General features: G+C 31.8%; 2 protein-coding genes across 4 annotated transcripts; both read left to right on the top strand.

Annotated features, from left to right (window-relative positions):
• The first annotated feature begins 3,798 nt into the window (after positions 1-3,798).
• LOC110626982 (pleiotropic drug resistance protein 1) lies at positions 3,799-11,729 on the top strand. The gene is made up of 24 exons (XM_021773195.2): positions 3,799-4,309; positions 4,549-4,669; positions 4,753-4,841; positions 4,940-5,024; positions 5,138-5,297; positions 5,405-5,481; positions 5,661-5,714; positions 5,826-5,916; positions 6,017-6,318; positions 6,413-6,694; positions 6,792-7,108; positions 7,194-7,354; positions 7,442-7,545; positions 7,631-7,793; positions 7,876-7,983; positions 8,069-8,187; positions 8,266-8,598; positions 8,890-9,180; positions 9,268-9,351; positions 9,435-9,568; positions 9,708-9,935; positions 10,041-10,212; positions 10,920-11,174; positions 11,279-11,729. Exons 1-24 carry the CDS (start codon positions 3,984-3,986, stop codon positions 11,537-11,539), a joined length of 4,317 nt encoding a protein of 1,438 aa, XP_021628887.1. The 5' UTR covers positions 3,799-3,983; the 3' UTR covers positions 11,540-11,729.
• A 2,448-nt stretch (positions 11,730-14,177) lies between these two features.
• Positions 14,178-21,500, top strand: LOC110626981 (pleiotropic drug resistance protein 1). Of its 3 annotated transcripts, XM_021773193.2 has the most exons (24): positions 14,178-14,657; positions 14,754-14,874; positions 14,971-15,059; positions 15,160-15,244; positions 15,365-15,524; positions 15,645-15,721; positions 16,087-16,140; positions 16,242-16,332; positions 16,435-16,736; positions 16,831-17,112; positions 17,203-17,519; positions 17,608-17,768; positions 17,856-17,959; positions 18,042-18,204; positions 18,285-18,392; positions 18,482-18,600; positions 18,699-19,031; positions 19,330-19,620; positions 19,709-19,792; positions 19,897-20,030; positions 20,187-20,414; positions 20,509-20,680; positions 20,765-21,019; positions 21,124-21,500. In XM_021773193.2, the coding sequence occupies exons 1-24, from the start codon at positions 14,332-14,334 to the stop codon at positions 21,382-21,384; spliced, it is 4,317 nt and encodes a 1,438-aa protein (XP_021628885.1). In that variant the 5' UTR covers positions 14,178-14,331; the 3' UTR covers positions 21,385-21,500. The 3 variants fall into 3 exon arrangements, with proteins under 3 accessions (XP_021628885.1, XP_021628884.1, XP_043817295.1); XM_021773192.2 differs by having other exon boundaries at positions 16,831-17,519; XM_043961360.1 differs by having other exon boundaries at positions 15,160-15,524.
• The last annotated feature ends 256 nt before the right edge of the window (positions 21,501-21,756 follow it).

The following is a 21,756-nucleotide window of genomic DNA, read 5'->3' as shown; positions in this document are numbered from 1 at the left end:
ATAATTTTTATTAATTATTGTTTATTTTTTTATATAATAATATATCAATAGATTATTATAATATTATTTTATTTTTTAAAAAAATAAATATTTTTTAATATTTAATAAAATTTAGTATATTTAAAATAAATATAATTAAAAAATTAATAAAAAAATAAAATAAATAAAAATTATGAGTATTAATTTTGACGTGATACTAATCTTCCCTGTCAATAAACAGGGACATCAAGTGAATTAATGCCCTAGTCAATCTCAGGTGTTGACTTGGAACTTTGACTAGTGACTCAAAATTTAATTGGTGTACATGTCATCATGTCAATTCATATAGAAGAATTTTCTCTCAGTTCTATCATCTTTACTTTTCTTTTTCATTTTTTCAAATTATAAATTATTTTTTTATATTATTATTTATTAATATACTCCTTTTTAAATATATAATTAGAAAAATTAAATTTTATTGATTTTTAAAAATAATTTAGCAGTACAATTATTTGTTTTTAATAATTAGTGATTTATTTAAACAACAAAATATTTGTTATTTTTAGTAAATAGTAATATTTTTCAATTTATATTATAAAAATTTAATAAACTAAAATATTTTTTATAGAAATTTAATTATAGTTAAATTAGAATTAATTACAATAATTATACTGAATTTAAATTCATTAAATTTATACCTTAATATCTTAAATATAAAAATATTATATTAGTAAATATATATTTTTTATTCTAAGCTTTGAATATAAGAATAATCCAATAAGCAATCTTGGCCTGTCAAATTTGACTGGTCTTTAGTATTATATGATTGTGCATTTTGTCATATGTATATATCAAATTCCTGTATCAACTTTCATTTTCTCGCGCACCAATTAATTATATTCGCACACTCCTCTTTTATTTTTTTTTATTTTTTTTATCTTCTAATAATATTTATACAAAATTATATGTATAAATATATTTATTTTTTTTATTATTATTAAGCAATAATTTAATTTTTATTCGACAATCATATTAAAAGAATTATAATATATCTAAATATATTTTTCTATTTTTTATTAAATAGATTTTTCTTTAATGATTTTGATTAGAGAACTCTAATCAGTTCAGCTTATTCGCTTGTGAATTACATATTAATAAGTCAATTTATATAATAAATTTTAATGAATTCTAAAATTGATTTTTTTTATTCGATTATAGTCTGAATTTGATTCGATTACCGTCTGAATTTGATTTAAATTTAATACGATAGACATCTGTAGATTTTTTCAAATTTAATAAATGCATGTGTGATGGTGGTGTGACTAGAAGGATTCCTAATCCCAACCATATCAATTTCAATTGTTTTCAGGTTAGTTGTTTTAAGTATTAATTTAATTTTAAATTAGATTAAAATCAATTAGAAAAATCCTCATATTTGTCATAATTCTCTTTGTTTTATTTGTTTAAAATCTTCCTAGAAGAATGAAATATTCTCTCTGCTTCACATAACTAAATTTAATATTTTATTTTCATACATTTAAATAATATTTTTTTATATACTACATGTTAAAATTAATAAAAAATTATTTTTAATGTACATCAAATTTGAATATGTTAATAAATTACTAAATAATCAATTAAAAATAAAAAGTTTTAAAATTTTAAAAAGAAAAAATATTATTTTTGAAGAATTGAAATAAAATAAAATTTGAAGGATTTAAAATGAGAGCCGGCACAACCTCTCTCATCAAAGGCCTGCTTCTTTTTTTTATAAATCTTATTAATTCCTTGGATAAACATCTGGTGTTGGGGCCCACCTCACCCACTCAAAAGTCTCCGCGTCTTTTCCTTTTAATTTTTTTCTGAAAAGTTCTCGGTCTATCGTGAACAGAAATAATTTTAAAATATAAATAAATAAATTTTATTATAAAAAATAAATAAAATCTATTTCAATATTTTTCAATTTTATTATTTAAAAAATCAAAAGGAAATCCACGGGACCATAGCGTAATGGATTTCCACTTTCTGGTCCAAACGGTACGGAGCTCCATATTTCAGTTATTATAAAATTTAAGATAGATTGCAGAAGCAACCTGTTGATAAAAAAAATTATTATTTTTTAGATACTGCATATAAAATTATTTATATTTAATTGTATTAAAATAAAATTAGATGAATGGATTTTTGTCAACTGAAGAAAATTATAAAAAAAAAATAATTATTTCATATGAAGACATAAACGATTCTAACATATAAGAGAAAATTCTTCATATGTTGGTGGATAGGTCAGTGATACTAATGATTAGTTTTGACATTTTAAATTTTTTATTGTATTTACCTGATAATTTTGTTAATTTTTTAATTATGTAAATAATAATTAAATATATTTAAAGTAATTTTAAAATATTAAAATTTAATTAATAAAAAAAAGAATATAATTATAATAAAATAAAAAATGTTGATTTTTTTAAAATTCTTTTTTATATAAAAAAATTAAATCACCATGTTGACTGGTTACATCTTCGACGAAAGAAAAAATAAATAGAAATTTTTTAGATCGATAATGTAACATATTTATCTAAAAAGTTTTATGTTTTTTTTTTTTTTTTTTTTTTTTTTAAATAATAAAGCTATTCATTATATTTTTAGATGGTCCAATTTATTTTTGGACTAATTGGGAAATTCTAATATAAAATTTGAGTTTTTTTTATAAAAGAAATAAAAAAATATGTTCAAATTGACGGATTCCTTCTTGGAATTCTCTGATTATGTAATGGAACTCTTCAACTCCCAAATGAAATGAAATAAAAGGAAAATCTTGAAATGGATATAATGGTCAATACAGTTTCTTTCATTCTTAGAAAAATATTAACACATTATCCTAATTAATTAAACTCAAAAATTGTCTCATAATTTCTAGTATAATATACAAATACCTGTTTTTTTTATTTTGATTTAATTTTAATAAAATTAAATTTTAAAAAAATTATTATTTAATTTCTATAATATAAAAAAATTAAATAAAATTTTTTTCTTAAAATTTTATATTATTTTATTATTAATTTTTAAAATTATGTTACTATTTAAGTTTTAATTATAGTAATTACTTTATAGTTTTATCACTTAATTGTATAATTAATTATCATTCTCTATCTGAAAATTAATGACCGAAATTATAAATAATTATAAAATTAATACGTTACACTATAAACAATTACAATACTTAAAGAACTAAAATTATAATTTATCTCAAATTCTTATAAAAATATATAAAAAATTTTAATTAAAAATTAAAATATTTTATTTTAAATAAGAGAATTATAAAAAAAATTAAATTAAATTTTTATTTTTAAAATAAAAATAAAAAATTAGAATAGTAGAATTTAAAAACTCTTAAATTTACTGAAATGTTACTTATTTGCTAAATTAAATTAAATTAAATTGTTATAAAGTTTTTTATTTCAAACCGAAAAATAATAATTAAATATATTTTTTGCGGTAAGTAAAATTTTCTATTTAAATTCATTATTAACCGAATTAGGCAAGAATTACCAAAATGGACATGGCCATACGGCCCATACCTCTCCCCCCATGCCAGATAGCCTGGACACTCGGACAAGATTGGACGGACCTTGTCTTTCTCTCTCTCTGTAACTAATTATATTTTTTATTTCGACAAAAAAGATAATTATATTTTTATAATCAATTTATTATGAAGATATTAATATTTTGATTTCTTTTTCAACGAAAATATACCAAGTTTGAATACTTTATAGCCGCCGGTCCTATGCTTCTTCCTTATAAAGTGCTGCTTCCCTCCAACTCGTCTTCACAGAGAAACCCACTTCACATCACATTTCTCTGTGCTCTTTCAGCTCAAGAACTCAATTTTTGGGATTTATTCGAACCCATTTCTGAAATCAAGAAAGTAAATAAGCTGACAATATCTGTTTGCTGGTGGGATTTTAGTTGTTTTTGGTTTTGAAGTTTCTGTACCTCCATCAATGGAGGGTGATCACTACAGAGCAAGTACTAGTTTACGAAGAGGGAGCTCTTCTGCATGGAGAAACAATGTGTTGGATGTTTTTTCAGCATCTTCACGAGATGAAGACGATGAGGAGGCTCTGAAATGGGCTGCACTTGAGAAGTTACCCACCTATGATCGTCTGAGGAAAGGCATATTGGTTAGTGTTTCCAAAGGTGGAGCTAATGAGCTAGATGTAGATAATCTTGGATTTAACGAAAGGAAAACTTTGCTAGAGAGATTGGTTAAAGTTGCCGAAGAGGATAATGAGAAGTTCTTGTTGAAGCTTAAGAATCGTCTTGACAGGTAAAAGTTTTCTCCATATACTCTGCTTTATGTTTGAGAAAATATTAGAATGGATGGAAGATATGTCGCAGAAAGTTGGTTTTCAATGTACGAACTGTGAGATGAGTAGATGACATACCAAATCAGCTTCAAAGGCTGATAATCAGAGGAGCTCTGTTTTGGTGGTTGAAGTCTTCATTCTCATGTATGCATGTCAAAAATATTTTCCTGATTATTTTTCTTTTTTCTTCGCTTTTTAGGGTTGGGATTGAAGTTCCAACAATTGAAGTCCGCTATGAGCATCTAAACATTGAAGCAGAAGCTTTAGTAGGAAGTAATGCTTTGCCTTCATTTCTTAACTTCACTATTAGTATAGCAGAGGTAAGTAGATGCAAACATATGTTTTGTATTTTTTTTTTTTTTACTTTGTTCTTAGAAGCTGATTTCTACTTTAAATTTTGAAGGGTTTATTGAATTATCTTCACATCTTTCCAAGTAGAAAGAGACCACTGACAATCCTTAATGATGTTAGTGGAGTCATCAAGCCATCAAGGTGAGATGAACATGATCTAAACATCTGATTGCTTAGGCTGTCATAATTTTAAGTAATACTTCATACCCATTCCTAACTTTTTGGCATGTACAATGCAGAATGACTTTGCTTTTGGGTCCCCCAAGCTCTGGAAAGACCACTCTGTTGTTGGCACTGGCGGGAAAGCTTGATCCTAATCTAAAGGTAGTAATACATATTCTGGCAGCTCTAAATCTTTCATGAGAATTTAGCTTTTAATATTTCGCTTTCTTACTCTTTGGCATTCATCTTAAGTTTGGGATGTTGAATCCTTGCAGGTTTCTGGTAATGTGACTTACAATGGTCATACATTGAACGAGTTCATACCCCAGAGAACAGCGGCCTATATCAGTCAACACGACCTCCATATAGGAGAAATGACTGTAAGGGAAACTTTGGCATTCTCAGCCAGATGTCAAGGAGTTGGAACCCAACATGGTTAGATCACAACAATGAATCTTCTTTTCATTTATTTCTCTAACACTATATTAGTGATGTATTCAAGTGACATATTAACATGACGAGTTTATTATCGTGCTTTGCAGAAATGTTAGCAGAGTTGTCAAGAAGAGAAAAAGCAGCAAATATTAAGCCTGATCCGGATCTTGATTTCTTCATGAAGGTAAGGGAAGTTACTATTAGTGAAATATTTTCAGTTAAAAAAAAGACATTTTTGTCAATTCTTTGTAAGCATTTGCTAGAACTTGAAGTGGTTCTCTTGATTTTGGTCATCTAGAAGAGCTTCTTTAATAGAAAATATTGAAGAATTAATTTCATTTTCTTCCATTTTTTATATCATAGGCAGCAGCAACAGAAGGTCAGGAAACCAGTGTGGTAACAGATTATATTTTAAAGGTATAAGCTATTACTTTGAAGTATTCTAATTATCAAAAGTAAATCTTTCAAAAAACCATGTGTATGATATCCAATAAGTTACTTAATATCTTTCTTTCTTAAAATTTTCAGATATTAGGATTGGATATCTGCGCAGATACTCTGGTGGGAAATGAAATGATTAGGGGTATCTCTGGAGGACAAAGGAAGCGTGTTACAACAGGTAAATATATAACCTCAATTAGCCTATTTCTGGCGTCAAAGAACTATTGATACTTGGCATTTTCAATCATTGGCAAAAATTTACAACAATCCAATTGTAGGTGAAATGCTGGTTGGACCGGCAAAGGCATTGTTTATGGATGAAATTTCTACTGGATTGGACAGCTCAACAACTTTCTCAATTGTGAACTCACTAAGGCAATCCATTCACATTCTAAATGGAACCGCTGTCATCTCCCTCCTTCAGCCAGCACCGGAGACTTATAACCTCTTTGATGATATTATTCTGCTCTCAGATGGCCAGATTGTGTATCAGGGTCCTAGGGAGCATGTGCTCGAATTTTTTGAATATATGGGCTTCAAGTGTCCTGAAAGAAAAGGTGTTGCTGATTTCTTGCAAGAGGTAAATTAATTTATGGTTTTACAGTTGGATCTTCTTTTCGAAGAACCAGACATGTGAAGTTGCATGACATTTGTGAATAATGAATTCATTATAGGTGACATCAAAGAAAGATCAGCAGCAGTATTGGGCACGTAAGGATCGGCTTTACAGGTTTATCACAGTGAGGGAATTTGCTGAGGCATTTCAATCATATGAAGTAGGACGAAAAATTGCAGGAGATCTGAAAACTCCATTTGATAGGAGAAAGAACCACCCAGCTGCTTTGGCAACTAAACACTATGGTGTTGGAAAGATGGAGCTGCTTAAAGCAAACTTCTCAAGAGAATACTTGCTCATGAAAAGGAACTCTTTTGTGTACATCTTCAAGCTCTCCCAAGTAACAACAATCAACAGAACATAGACTATAGCTATTATCAGTTTCCAAATTTTGCATATGATCTAATGATTTCTCTCTTTTTTTTTACTGTTCCCAGCTTATAATGATGGCAACCATTGGTATGACACTCTTCTTTAGGACTGAGATGAAACGAGATGACCTTGAAGACGCAGGAGTTTATTTGGGTGCTTTGTTCTTCACCTTGATCACAATCATGTTTAATGGTATGGCAGAGCTGTCCATGACCATTGCTAAGCTTCCTGTATTCTACAAGCAAAGGAACCTCTTATTCTTTCCCGCATGGTCATATTCAATTCCCTCATGGATCCTTAAAATTCCTGTCACATTTTTGGAAGTTGGTGTTTGGGTGTTCCTCACTTATTATGTTATTGGATTTGATCCTAATGTTGGAAGGTAAGAGAAGAAAAATATCATGATTCCTGTATTATTTGTTCTGCTTGGATTTGGTTGATATAATAACGTGATGTGTTTTATGCAGGCTATTTAAACAGTACATGCTTCTCTTACTTGTGAACCAGATGGCTTCTGCTCTTTTTCGGTTTATTGCTTCAGTTGGAAGGAACATGATTGTTGCCAACACATTTGGTTCATTTGCACTTCTTACACTTTTTGCATTGGGTGGCTTTGTCCTGTCACGAGGTATAACTTGTATACAACTGTGTTTTAGAGATTAATTCTTTCGTATATGAAAACTGAAATTCTTTAATTTTCTTTTCTATGCAACAGAGGACATAAAGAAATGGTGGATCTGGGGTTACTGGGTGTCACCACTGATGTATGGGCAGAATGCTATTGTTGCTAATGAGTATCTTGGGCACAGTTGGAGTCATGTAACTTCCTTGAGCTAGCCATTTTCATTTTTCGCATTTTCATCTCCAAAACCAACTGAAAGCTGACTTGTTTTTCTAATCACAGATTCCAGCAAACTCAAACTCAACAGATTCCCTAGGAGTTCAATTTATGAAAAGTCGCGGATTCTTCCCAAATGCATATTGGTATTGGTTAGGAGTAGCAGCATCAGCTGGATATATATTGCTTTTTAATTTAGCTTACACTGTGGCCCTCACTTTCTTAGACTGTGAGTATCTGAATATCCTATCTATGCCAGTTTCCCTATAACGGTTGATATTGACGATGGTTTTACAATTAATGGATGACAGCATTTGAGAAGCCTCAGGCTGTTATATCTGATGAACCTGAAGAAAGTAAAAGTAGTGAACGAGCCATTCAGTTATCAAAACTTGAAAGCAGTCATAGAACCAACACAGGTAACAGACGTAATGATAATTGGTTCAGCTCAAGTCATTCCTTATCCTATTAGTTACCAATCTAACAAGTTTAAATTACATGCAGAGAGTAGGACAAGTGGAATTGACGAGTCGAATCATAACAGGAAAAAAGGAATGGTTCTTCCATTTGAACCTCGTTCCATCACTTTTGATAATGTTATGTACTCTGTGGACATGCCCCAGGTATCAAAAGTTAGGAAAATGGAACAATTTCATCCTTCCATTGAAGCAGACCTGACCTTGATAAGTTGAACTTTGCAGGAAATGAAAAATCAGGGAGTTCTCGATGATAAGTTGGTGCTTTTGAAGGGTGTAAGTGGTGCTTTCAGGCCAGGTGTTCTCACAGCTTTAATGGGTGTTAGTGGTGCTGGTAAAACCACTCTGATGGATGTGCTGGCGGGCAGAAAAACAGGTGGATATATTGAGGGGGACATCAGAATTTCTGGGTATCCAAAGAAGCAAGAAACCTTTGCTAGAATTTCAGGATACTGTGAGCAAAACGACATCCACTCTCCACATGTTACTGTCTATGAATCCTTAGTTTACTCTGCTTGGCTTCGTCTACCGCAAGAAGTCGACTCTGAAACCAGAAGGGTAGGAATCTATCTTCAATGAGTTTACTTTTTTTGAATTTTATCAAACTACATGCCTGTTTCTTTTAGCTTGACAAGTATCTGGTGCGAGTTCAATCAAATTAATTTGCATTAACTAGTTCAGAGGCAAGTTCAAAATAACCTCTTCAGTCTTGCTGAGAATGCTTGTGAAGTTGATCCTGATTAATGACTGTATCAGAAAACTTTTCAGTTCATCTTTCTACAACTCATAAATGAAAGGTTCCAGTTCAGCCTCATGCAATTAACTTCATATTGAAAAATCTTGATGCAGATGTTTGTTGAAGAAGTCATGGAGCTTGTGGAGCTCAATCCATTGAGGCAAGCACTTGTTGGATTGCCTGGTGTGAATGGTTTGTCCACTGAGCAGCGCAAGCGGCTAACCATTGCAGTTGAGCTAGTGGCAAACCCGTCTATAATATTCATGGACGAGCCAACTTCAGGGCTAGATGCAAGAGCTGCTGCAATTGTAATGAGAACAGTTAGGAATACTGTGGACACGGGAAGAACTGTTGTGTGCACAATCCATCAGCCAAGTATTGACATTTTTGAAGCTTTTGACGAGGTAAGAAATGTTTAGACGAGAATAAGAATCAATGCTTTAATTTAGATTTTTCTGCCTATGAACATAACTTATCTTATGGCGTTGCAGTTATTCCTGATGAAGAGAGGAGGAGAAGAGATCTATGTCGGGCCATTGGGTCGCCATTCTTGCCATTTAATCAAATATTTTGAGGTACCTTTGACGTTATGGACATGTCTTTGGAACCTTATTCATATTATATTCATGCTAATATCGCCATTGATCTTTTTATCCAGGGAATGGAAGGAGTCAGTAAAATTACAGATGGCTATAATCCAGCAACTTGGATGTTGGAAGTTACTAGTGCGGCTCAAGAGTTAGCTTTGGGGGTTGATTTTGCTGAAATTTACAGGAATTCAGATCTTTACAGGTACCATTGTTGTTCTTATAAATCAACAGTTAAACTGAGAAGTCTTCTACCACTGTGCCAACATGTTCTGACAGCAGATATATAATACCTGTTGTTTATAGTTTTCCTATATTTTTTCTGATATGTGGCATATGATCAGGAGAAACAAGACAATGATTCAGGAATTAAGCAAGCCAGCTCCTGGTACACAGGACCTCTATTTCCCTACAAAATACTCACAGCCCTTTTTAACCCAATGTTTGGCTTGCTTATGGAAGCAATCTTGGTCATACTGGAGGAATCCACCATATACTGGTGTAAGATTTTGGTTCACGACCTTTATTGCCTTGATGTTCGGGACAATCTTTTGGGACCTTGGCTCCAAAAAGTAAGTCACATGGGAGTACTACAACAATCTAAAAGTTTAAGTTCCATTTTCTTTTTCCTGTTTTCATTCTGGTTGCTTTTCTCATTCCCATGTTTTGAACTGCAGAGGAAAGGAAGGGGATCTTTCCAATGCAATGGGTTCAATGTATGCAGCTGTTCTCTTCCTTGGGGTGCAAAATGCATCATCTGTGCAGCCAGTTGTTGCTGTTGAAAGAACTGTCTTTTATAGAGAGAAGGCTGCCGGATTGTATTCTGCAATGCCTTATGCTTATGCACAGGTAACAACTAATAAAAACATTATAAACAACCAGTGTGATAATGTATATATTATAACCCCATCTAAGATCGCGCCACGTGTACCCCACTACAGTGCTGTGGGTGTGGTCAGACCTGAACCATCATACAGATGGGTCAGGACACTTTGGAAATCTGATTAGGAGAATCAGCTCACTAAGAAGATCAGGGCACTTTGGCGCCCTGATCCTCATTGCCCAATAGAGCATACTATACTTTAAATACGCATGTCTTAGCCGCCCCAACCTAATCTAATTCAGGGCAAAGATATGGCCTTAACCGGCTAAATATTAAATAAGCTGATTGGTAATCTTTAATGAGCCGACTACAACATCTGTAAAGTGCTGTTGCTTTGTTTGAAGGGATATTTACCAGACGTACCTTGTATGAACAGATAGTATAAGAACCCTCACCTATGTTAAAAAAGTAAAACTTACATTTTGTCTCCTTCAGCCTCGTAACTCTCTCTGCAACTCCTAACCTTAAACACTTCAAAACTTCGAGCCCAGAATAATTACTCCCTTCATCAACTAGGCCTTCATTCAATACCCTCACCCTCATTCAAAACTCTAACCACAATCTCATACATTCCACGTTTCCGGATCTCACACCCTTGTGTATCTACTAGTTATCACAGTGCATACATTGTTGTGTATGTTCTATTTACCACCACTCAAATATTTTCCTGCAGGCCTTGATTGAACTTCCATACATTTTTGCTCAAGCTGGAGTCTACAGTGTGATAACATATGCAATGATTGGATTTGAATGGACTGCTGCCAAGTTTTTCTGGTATCTATTCTTCTTGTACTTCACATTGTTGTACTTCACCTTTTATGGAATGATGACAGTCGCCGTGACGCCAAACCACCACATTGCATCAATAGTATCCTCAGCATTCTATGCAATATGGAATCTGTTTTCAGGATTCATCATTCCAAGAACTGTAAGTCTCTTCTGCAACCTGTAGTTCTTGCAAGTGCTTGGTTTTTCAAATATGATAATCCTGTAAGCTAACTTTACTCTATTTCTCTACCCGTTAAACTACAGAAAATGCCTGTATGGTGGAGATGGTACTACTGGGGATGTCCAATATCATGGACCTTGTATGGATTAATTGCATCACAGTTTGCTGATATAAAGACAATGCTGGGAGATTCTGGTAAAACAGTGGAGGAATATGTGAATGATTTCTATGGTATTAAGCATGATTTTGTTGGAGTAGCTGCAGGTGTCATTGTTGGAATCACTGTTCTCTTTGCATTTATTTTTGGCATTTCCATCAAGGCCTTCAATTTCCAGAGGCGGTAGAAAACTTTTTTTTCCTTTAATATAGGCAATTATAAAGATTTTGCTGTCAACAAAACTAGGAAGTAGCAAGTTCTTGTATATTTTTCTGTTTGAAGGCTTTCTTTAGCTGCTTGCATACAAGCAGAAGCTTCAAAGTTAATGCAAGTCTGTAAGTGCAAGATTTATCAAATTACAAATTCTGTTTATTTTATATATCAAAATGGTTTTAATGAAAATAAAATAATGGCCTACAACACATTAAAAAAAATAAAAAATTCCAATGGTAAAAAATGAAAAAAACGTTGAAATCACCCTCTAAACTTTAATTCAAGGTTCACATAATTTAATTTTTAATTTTTTTATTCAAATTAATTCTCAATCTTTTAAGGGATAATTATTACAAAATTTCATTAAATTATTTCGTCTCTATTTAAAAATGACTCAATTAAAATATTCATATATTTTATAAAATTAAATTTTTTTATCTTTTCATAAAAAAATCATTAGTCAATTTATTTTATTTTTTCATTAGAAACTAAATAATATGTATATTTAAAATTACAAAGATTAATACTCACAAACTTAATATAGTGGTAAGTGCATCTAAGTAAATTTAAGAGATTTCGGTTTTATTCCCCCAATTCTCCTATTTTTTTAAAAAATAATTACAGAAGTATTAAAATATTTTCTCTAATTTTTTAAATCATTAATTTTTATTTTATCACTTTAAATTTTAAAAATTATTATTTTTTTAAAAAAAATGAATGTTTAATTTTATATCTATAAAACTAAAGCATAAAGAAAGTGGCTTATCTTGCATTGTGTTTTCATTTTTCAGAAAAGTTTTGAGTTTGTTTTTCTTATTTTTCTTAATTTGACAGTGCAAATTTTTAAATTTTAAAAAATTATATTTTTTAAATAGTCTATTGATTTAAAAAATATATAATTTTACTATTTTTCTTATTTAAAAAATTTTAATTTTAAATTAAAAAATCTTAACTTTCGAATTTATTATAATTATAATAATTTTTTAAATTAATTTTAATTAAATTTAAATTAACTTATATGATATACTACATACTATTATTTTTATCACATAAATAATTTGATTAATTAAAATTAAATTTTAATTAATATTTTAAACCTAAATTATATGAAAATTTTAAATTATATAATATTTAATTTCTCTTACTTAAAAAATTTAAATTAATCAATTTACTTGCATGATAAAAATAATAACATTTAGTATGTTATATAAATTAATTAAAATTCAGTCAAAATTAATTTAATAAATTATTATAATTACAATAAAATTTAAAAATTACTATAAAAAGCTTTATTAAACTCTAATTGAATATCCAACCACTTGCATATATATTATTACTTTATGTTTTTTAATATTTAAATATTATTTTAAGAAAAATATTTAATGTGAGATATTTTTGTTCACAAACTAAATTTTAAAAAAAAAAATTATAATGCTAATTTTTAATTGTGATAAATTTTCCTTTAACTTTATTTCATTTAATATAATAGGTAGGCTACAATAAGTTGATTTTAAACTATTGAATTTATTTTGAAATTTATTTTTTATTTATCAAGTACTTTAGTAATTATTGTATTTTATATTAATAGTATTATTATTATTATTATGATAATTCAACCATTAAATATAAAAATTATACATTTAAAATATTTTTTTTTAAAAAATATAAAATAAATTATAATTAAATTGATAATACAAATGAAAACACCTTCTAATACAATATGATTTTATTCATTATTATAATTAATATTCTATATAAACTGTTAATTATCACATTATGATAATATTAAATACGCTAAATTTTTTTTCTGTTCCATAATTTTTATTCTTTATTTTTTATATTTATTAAAAAATATAAATTTTTTTATTTACGGTTTAATTATATTTATTTTAAATATATTAAATTTTATTAAATATTAAGAGATATTTTAGAAAAAAATTTTAAAATAAAATAAAATTAAATAGATTATAAAATTATTTTCTTGAAAATAAAATTAAATAGGGTTATTGAAAATAAAATAAAATTTAAAAAATGGAAAATTTTATTTTCTTGAAAAATATTTTCATCAAAAATAAATTATTTTCTATGATTATATTCAACTGTTTTTTTATGTCTAATTTTACTTTATATTCAACTTTAATAAATACATTGATTAAAATATAAAATAAAATTATTTTTCTTTAAAATATTAATTAAATAATTTTATAATTATCTAGTAATTCAACCAAGTTTCCCAACATTGAATTGTCGTGTCAACGGTAAATGTTATAAAACTCAAATAAGGTTAGCTTGATTGGAGACTTCTAATTTATTCGTTATATTTCCTTTTAAATTTTATTTAAAAAAAAAATTACGAAAAGGCAATTTTATATGGGAAACTTCTCATGCAGCCATTCCAGTTTCTAGATGTGAAAAATTTTGAACAGACTTTTCTTCCTTTGTTAGTGAATTCAGATTGGCAGAGTTTAGAAAATCAAAAACTCCTATTTTTCTTGTTTTTTTTTTTTTTTCACAGAAAATGCACCTAAGTTTGAATTTTGTATAGCCGCCAGTCCTGTACTTCTGGCTTATAAAAGGGGTTCCCTCCTCCAACTCATTTGTACTAAGAAACCCACTTCACGTTTTTGCCTGTGCTTTCAGCACAAGAGCTCAAGATTTTGGCCTTCTTCATTCTAATCACGAATTAGATAAGCTAACGAGAGAATTATTATCTGTGTGTTGGTGGGTTTTAGCTGTTTTTGGTTTTGAAGTTCCAAACCACTTACAATGGAGGGTGATCTCTATAAAGCAAGTAGCAGTTTACGAAGAGGGAGCTCTTCGGTGTGGAGAAATAATGGGTTGGATGTTTTTTCAAGATCTTCACGGGAAGAAGACGATGAGGAGGCTCTAAAATGGGCTGCGCTTGAGAAGCTACCTACATATGATCGTCTGAGAAAAGGTATATTGGTGAGTGTATCCAAAGGTGGAGCTAATGAGATTGATGTGGAAAATCTTGGATTTCAAGAAAGGAAAGCTTTGCTAGAGAGGTTGGTCAAAGTTGCTGAAGAGGATAACGAGAAGTTCTTGTTGAAGCTCAAGAACCGTATTGATAGGTAAAGATTTCTCCATCTTCTCTGTTTTGTATTCGAGAAAATGTGAGAATGAGCCTAAAGTTTTTGTGATAATTTTCTTCTTTCTTGTCATTTCAGGGTTGGTATTGAAGTTCCAACTATTGAAGTTCGGTATGAGCATCTAAATGTTGAAGCGGAAGCTTTAGTAGGAAGTAATGCTTTGCCTTCATTCCTTAACTTTTCTATTAGCATTGTAGAGGTAAGTAGCTTGAAACATTTAAAGTGGGTCATGGTTAAATTTTCTTTCTGGTTTTGTTATTGTGTTCTGTAGGCTAATTTCTACCTTTTTCTGAAGGGTTTGTTGAATTATCTTCACATCCTTCCAAATAGAAAGAGACCATTGACCATCCTTAAGGATGTTAGTGGAGTCATCAAGCCATCAAGGTGAGATGAACATGATCTGAATATCTGATTGCTTAGGCCTTTCCTAATTTGAAGTGAAATTCCATATCCATTTCTAATCTTTTTGGTATATATACTGCAGAATGGCTTTGCTTTTGGGTCCTCCAAGCTCTGGAAAGACTACACTCTTGCTGGCATTGGCTGGAAAACTTGACCCTAATCTAAAGGTATATAGTGATAAATATTCTTACAGCTTTTGTATCTTCCATGAGGATTTAGCTTTTAATGTTTGCTTTCTCGTTCTTTGGATTCATCTTAAGCTTGAGATGTTGGAACCTGTCTTGCAGGTTTCTGGAAATGTGACTTACAATGGTCATGCATTGAATGAGTTCATTCCACAGAGAACTGCGGCCTATATCAGTCAACATGATCTCCACATAGGAGAAATGACTGTAAGGGAAACTTTGGCATTTTCAGCCAGATGCCAAGGAGTTGGAACCCAACATGGTTAGATCACAGAGCTAGATCTTCTTTTCTTTTCTTTTTTCTCCACACCGTTTTCGTGATGTATATGGCTGACCAGTACATAATATGAACTTTACAAGTTTAAATTTTTATGAATTGCAGAAATGTTAGCAGAGTTGTCAAGGAGAGAAAAAGCAGCAAATATTAAGCCTGATCCTGACCTTGATGTCTTTATGAAGGTGAGAGAAGTTACTAGTGAAAAAATTTGGTAGCAGAAACCCCATAGATGCGCTATTCTGATATGGAAAGTATTTGTAAACCTCTTTATAGGTGATACTATTCGCCTCACCCAATATGGACAATTGGGCATGATAATTTTCAGCTAAACAAATCGAGCAAGGGCTTGAATATTACAGCCATAAACCATATTCCTGTTTTTATATTCCACTCCTGCAATCTAAATGATTTTTTTTTTTTATCAATTCTTTGTAATAATTTGCTCGAATTGGTGTTTTTGTTTTTGGTCAATTAGAAGAGGGTCTTTTATAGAATATGTTGTTTTGACAACAACTAATTTCCACTTTATTTTATCTTCCATTCATAGGCAGCAGCAACAGAAGGTCAAGAGACCAGTGTGGTCACAGATTATGTTTTAAAGGTAGGTATCACATTGAAGTATTCTAACATCATAAAAGATATTTCAAAAACCATGCATATGATATGCTAAGTTGTTTAATGCCTTTCTCTTAAAACTTTCAGATATTAGGATTAGATATCTGCGCAGATACTATGGTGGGGAATGAAATGATACGGGGTATCTCTGGAGGACAAAGGAAACGTGTAACAACAGGTAAATAATATAAAGTCCATTAGTCTATTTCTACCAGCAAATAACTATTCTCAGTTAGCTTTTTCAATCATGCAAATGAAAATCTAACAATTGCAATTGCAGGTGAAATGCTGGTTGGACCAGCAAAGGCATTGTTTATGGATGAAATTTCTACTGGCTTGGACAGCTCAACAACTTTCTCAATTGTAAACTCATTAAGGCAGTCCGTTCACATTCTAAATGGAACTGCTGTCATTTCTCTCCTTCAGCCAGCACCAGAGACTTATAACCTCTTCGATGATATTATTCTGCTCTCAGATGGCCAGATTGTGTATCAGGGTCCTCGTGAGCATGTGCTCGAGTTTTTTGAAAATATGGGCTTCAAGTGTCCTGAAAGAAAAGGTGTTGCTGATTTCTTGCAAGAGGTAATTGATTTATGTTTTTACTGTTATATTTTCCATAAAAATATCCTTACGTGTGAAGTTACATTAACCTTTGTGAATAATGAATTCGTTGCAGGTGACCTCAAAGAAAGATCAGCAGCAGTATTGGGCACGTAAAGATCAGCCTTACAGGTTTGTGACAGTGAAGGAATTTGCTGAGGCTTTTAAATCATTTGAAGTGGGACAAACAATTACACAAGTTCTTTCAACTCCATTTGATAAAAGCAAGAATCACCCGGCTGCCCTGACAACCAAACCCTACGGTGTTGGAAAGATGGAGCTGCTTAAAGCAAACTTCTCAAGAGAATACTTGCTCATGAAAAGGAACTCTTTTGTGTACATCTTCAAGCTTTCCCAAGTAATTATCAACTTAATTTGGATTATACTATTTTCAGTTTCCAAATTTTGCATGTGGGCTAATGATTTCTCACTGTTTCTCCGTTACCAGCTTATCATCATGGCAATCATTGGCATGACGCTCTTCTTTAGGACTGAGATGAGTAAGGATGATCTTGAAGGTGGAGGAATTTATATAGGTGCTTTGTTCTTCACCCTGATCACAATCATGTTTAATGGTATGTCAGAGCTGTCCATGACCATTGCAAAGCTTCCTGTATTCTACAAGCAAAGGAACATCTTATTCTTTCCTCCATGGGCATATTCTATTCCCTCATGGATCCTTAAAATTCCTATCACATTTTTGGAAGTTGGTGTTTGGGTGTTCCTCTCTTATTATGTTATTGGATTTGATCCTAACGTTGGAAGGTAAGATAAAAGAAAAATAACATTATATCCTTTCGTATTTGCTCTGATCTGATTCAATTGATGTAATAAAGTGACCCGTTTTCTGCAGGTTATTTAAGCAGTACTTGCTGCTCTTACTGGTGAACCAGATGGCCTCTGCTCTTTTCCGATTTATTGCTTCAGTTGGAAGGAACATGATTGTTGCTAACACATTTGGTTCATTTGCACTTCTTACACTTTTTGCTTTGGGTGGCGTTATCCTGTCACGAGGTATAATTCGTCTACAACTATGCTTTATAAATTAAATCTTTCTTGCATCATACCTGAAATACTTATGAAATTTTTCTTATGCAACAGAAAACATAAAGAAATGGTGGATATGGGGTTACTGGGTATCACCACTGATGTATGGGCAGAATTCAATTCTTGCTAATGAGTTTCTTGGGAATAGTTGGAGTCATGTAATTTCCTTGAGCTAGCCACATCAATGTTTTAGTATTTGCATCTCCATGACCAACTGATAACTTACTTTATAAATTACAGGTTCCAGCAAACTCAAGCTCAACAGAATCCCTAGGAGTTCAAGTTCTGAAAAATGGCGGGTATTTCCCACATGCATATTGGTATTGGATAGGAGTAGGGGCATCAGCAGGGTATATGTTTCTCTTCAACTTCCTTTACACTGTTGCTCTCACGCTCCTTGACAGTGAGTATCATAACTATCTCAATCCCATGATTTCTGAGAGTGAGAGCTTTTATTAATATTTTTCAATTTATGTTCGGCAGCATTTGAGAAGCCTCAGGCCGTTATCTCTGATGAGCCTGAAGAAAATGACAAAACTAGAGGAGCCATTCAGTTATCACAACTTGAAAGCAGCCACAGAACCAACACAGGTAATAGACTTGTTGATAATGGGTAGCTCAGCTATCATTTCTTTATGCTCCTATTAGTTGCCAATCTAACAAGTTCAATTTACATGCAGAGAGTGGAACAAGCGAAAATAACGAATCAAGCCATAACAAGAAAAAAGGAATGGTTCTTCCATTTGAACCACATTCCATCACTTTTGATAATGTTATATACTCTGTGGACATGCCCCAGGTATCAAGAGTTAGGAATATAGAACAATACCTTATTGCATTGATATATCATATGCAACAAATGATACTAACTAAATCTTGTTAAATTAAACTTTACAGGAAATGAAACATCAAGGAGTAGTTGAAGATAAATTAATGCTTTTGAAGGGTGTGAGTGGTGCTTTCAGGCCAGGTGTTCTTACAGCTTTAATGGGTGTTAGTGGTGCTGGAAAAACCACTCTGATGGATGTGCTGGCTGGTAGAAAAACAGGTGGATACATTGAGGGGGATGTCAGAATTTCTGGGTATCCAAAGCAGCAAGAAACTTTTGCTAGAATTTCAGGATACTGTGAGCAAAATGACATTCACTCTCCACATGTTACTGTCTATGAATCCTTAGTCTACTCAGCTTGGCTTCGTTTACCTTCTGACGTCGACTCTGAAACCAGAAAAGTAAGAATCTTTATCAGAAGGCTATTTAAGCATCTGTTTTCTGTGGAAGTTTGTATCCGTTGATTACCATCACTCTCATCCTTGTTTTATTTAAGCTTGCTGCCTTCTGGGTAGTTCATTCAAATTAATTTCCATTACATGTTTCAAAATTTATTTATATCCGATAGCTAATTATTTGTTAAGTTTAAAGCGACCTGTTCTGTTTTTCTGAAGATGCTTGTGAGTATCTATAATCAATTGAATGGAAGAGTATTAAGTCAGCCACAGATAATTAACTCGTTGAAAATTTTTGATGCAGATGTTCGTTGAAGAAGTCATGGAGCTTGTGGAGCTGAATCCACTAAGGCAAGCACTAGTCGGGTTGCCTGGGGTGAACGGTCTGTCTACTGAACAGCGGAAGCGGCTAACCATTGCAGTTGAACTAGTAGCAAACCCCTCTATAATATTCATGGATGAGCCAACTTCAGGTCTAGATGCAAGAGCTGCTGCAATTGTAATGAGAACAGTTAGGAACACTGTAGACACAGGAAGAACTGTTGTGTGCACCATCCATCAGCCAAGCATTGACATATTTGAAGCCTTTGATGAGGTAAGAAATGTTCAGAAGGTTATAAGAATTAATGCTTTATTTTGGATTTTTTTGAACATAAACTTCATGTATTCATTTTGATATGCAGTTATTCCTGATGAAGAGAGGAGGGGAAGAGATATATGTCGGGCCATTGGGTCGCCATTCTTGCCATCTGATTGAATATTTTGAGGTACAATTCCGATATGGACAAATAACACAGGATTGCATATGCATGTCTTTATTTATAGCCTTTGTTCATATTATTCTAATTCAATTATGATTCTTTTTGTCCAGGGAATTGAAGGAGTCAGTAAAATTACAGATGGTTATAATCCAGCAACTTGGATGCTGGAAGTTAGCAGTTCTGCCCAAGAGTTAACTTTGGGGGTTGATTTTGCTAACATTTACAGGAATTCAGATCTCTACAGGTACCATTTTTTCCTTACTAACCAATAGTTAAAACTGAGAATTCTTCTACCATGGTGCCTATATGTTCTGACCACAGATATATTGTAGCACTTATCTAAAGAATATAGAGTTTAGTTTTTCCTAAATTTGTTGCTGACTTGTGGCATATGATTCAGGAGAAATAAGGAAATGATTCAGGAATTAAGCAAGCCTGCTCCTGGTACAGAGGACCTCTACTTCCCTACACAATACTCGCAGCCCTTCTTAACCCAATGCATAGCTTGCCTATGGAAGCAATCTTGGTCATACTGGCGGAATCCACCATACACCGCCGTAAGATTTTGGTTCACTACCTTTATTGCCTTGATGTTCGGGACGATTTTCTGGGACCTTGGCACCAAAACGTAAGTCACGTAGGAGTACATAAACAATCTAAAAGTTTAAGTTCCAATGGTTGTTTCCTATTTTGTTTTCTTATTGCGATGTTTTGAACTGCAGGGAAAGGCAATCAGATCTTTCCAATGCGTTGGGTTCAATGTACGCAGCTGTGCTTTTCCTTGGGCTGCAAAATGCAACATCCGTGCAGCCAGTTGTTGCTGTTGAAAGAACTGTCTTTTATAGAGAGAAAGCTGCTGGAATGTATTCTGCAATGCCCTATGCTTATGCACAGGTAACAATCAATAGAGCATTACATACCAATCAATTTATAGAAAGTTGTGTATGTTCTCTTACTCTGATTCATTTTTTCATACAGGCCTTGATTGAGATTCCATATATTTTTGTTCAAACTGTAGTCTACAGTGTTATAACATATGCAATGATTGGGTTTGAATGGACCGCTGCCAAGTTCTTTTGGTATCTATTCTTCTTGCTCTTCACATTGTTGTATTTCACCTACTATGGAATGATGACCGTTGCTGTGACGCCAAACCACCACATTGCATCAATAGTATCCTCTGCATTCTATTCAATATGGAGTCTGTTTTCAGGATTCATGATTCCAAGAACTGTAAGTCTCTTCTGCAACCTGTAGTTCTTGCAAATGCTTGGTTTTTCAAGTATAATCATCCTGTAAACTAATTTCACTCTTTCTCTCTACCTGTTAAACTACAGAAAATGCCTGTGTGGTGGAGATGGTACTACTGGGGATGTCCAATATCATGGACCTTGTATGGATTACTAGGGTCACAGTTTGGTGATGTAAAGACAATGCTGGGGAATACTGGGCAAACAGTGGAGGAATATGTGAATGACTACTATGGTATTAAGCATGATTTTCTTGGAGTAGTTGCAGGTGTTGTTGTTGGGATCACTGTACTCTTTGCATTTACTTTCGCCATTTCCATCAAGGCCTTCAATTTCCAGAAACGATAGAAATTTGCTTTGCTTTGCTAATTGAAGGCTTTAGCTGCTTACTTCAAGGCAGAAGCTGCAAACTATGAGTTTGTTAGTGTAATATGCATTAAATTACATTCTTTTTATTAGTATTACTATTATTTTATATCAGAATGGCTTGTATTATTTTTATTATATAAATAATTTGATTATCTTAAATTAAATTTTGGTTAAGACTTTAAATCTCTAATTATCTAAAATTCTCAATTAATATTTTTATTTAAATATGAGAGAATTAAGTATTTCAATTATATAATTTAAAATTTTCATATAATTAAGAGTTTAGAATTTTAATTAAAATTTAATTTCTATTAATTAAGTTGTTAACAGGATAAAAATAAAATAATCTGA

This window comes from Manihot esculenta, chromosome 11, assembly GCF_001659605.2.
Source record: "Manihot esculenta cultivar AM560-2 chromosome 11, M.esculenta_v8, whole genome shotgun sequence".
NCBI lineage: Eukaryota > Viridiplantae > Streptophyta > Magnoliopsida > Malpighiales > Euphorbiaceae > Manihot > Manihot esculenta.
This window is presented reverse-complemented; position numbering and strand designations above follow the sequence as displayed.

What these genes read in the sequence shown, in the direction of transcription:
- LOC110626982 (XM_021773195.2), top strand. Translation starts at nt 3,984, where the DNA reads ATGGAGGGTGATCACTACAGAGCAAGTACTAGTTTACGAAGAGGGAGC. An exon ending in TAACAGATTATATTTTAAAG is followed by an intron (nt 5,715 to 5,825) that starts GTATAAGCTATT and finishes TAAAATTTTCAG; the next exon opens with ATATTAGGATTGGATATCTG. An exon ending in ACTCTGTGGACATGCCCCAG is followed by an intron (nt 8,188 to 8,265) that starts GTATCAAAAGTT and finishes TGAACTTTGCAG; the next exon opens with GAAATGAAAAATCAGGGAGT.
- LOC110626981 (XM_043961360.1), top strand. Translation starts at nt 14,332, where the DNA reads ATGGAGGGTGATCTCTATAAAGCAAGTAGCAGTTTACGAAGAGGGAGC. An exon ending in GGAGTCATCAAGCCATCAAG is followed by an intron (nt 15,060 to 15,159) that starts GTGAGATGAACA and finishes TATATACTGCAG; the next exon opens with AATGGCTTTGCTTTTGGGTC. An exon ending in TGGCGTTATCCTGTCACGAG is followed by an intron (nt 17,769 to 17,855) that starts GTATAATTCGTC and finishes CTTATGCAACAG; the next exon opens with AAAACATAAAGAAATGGTGG.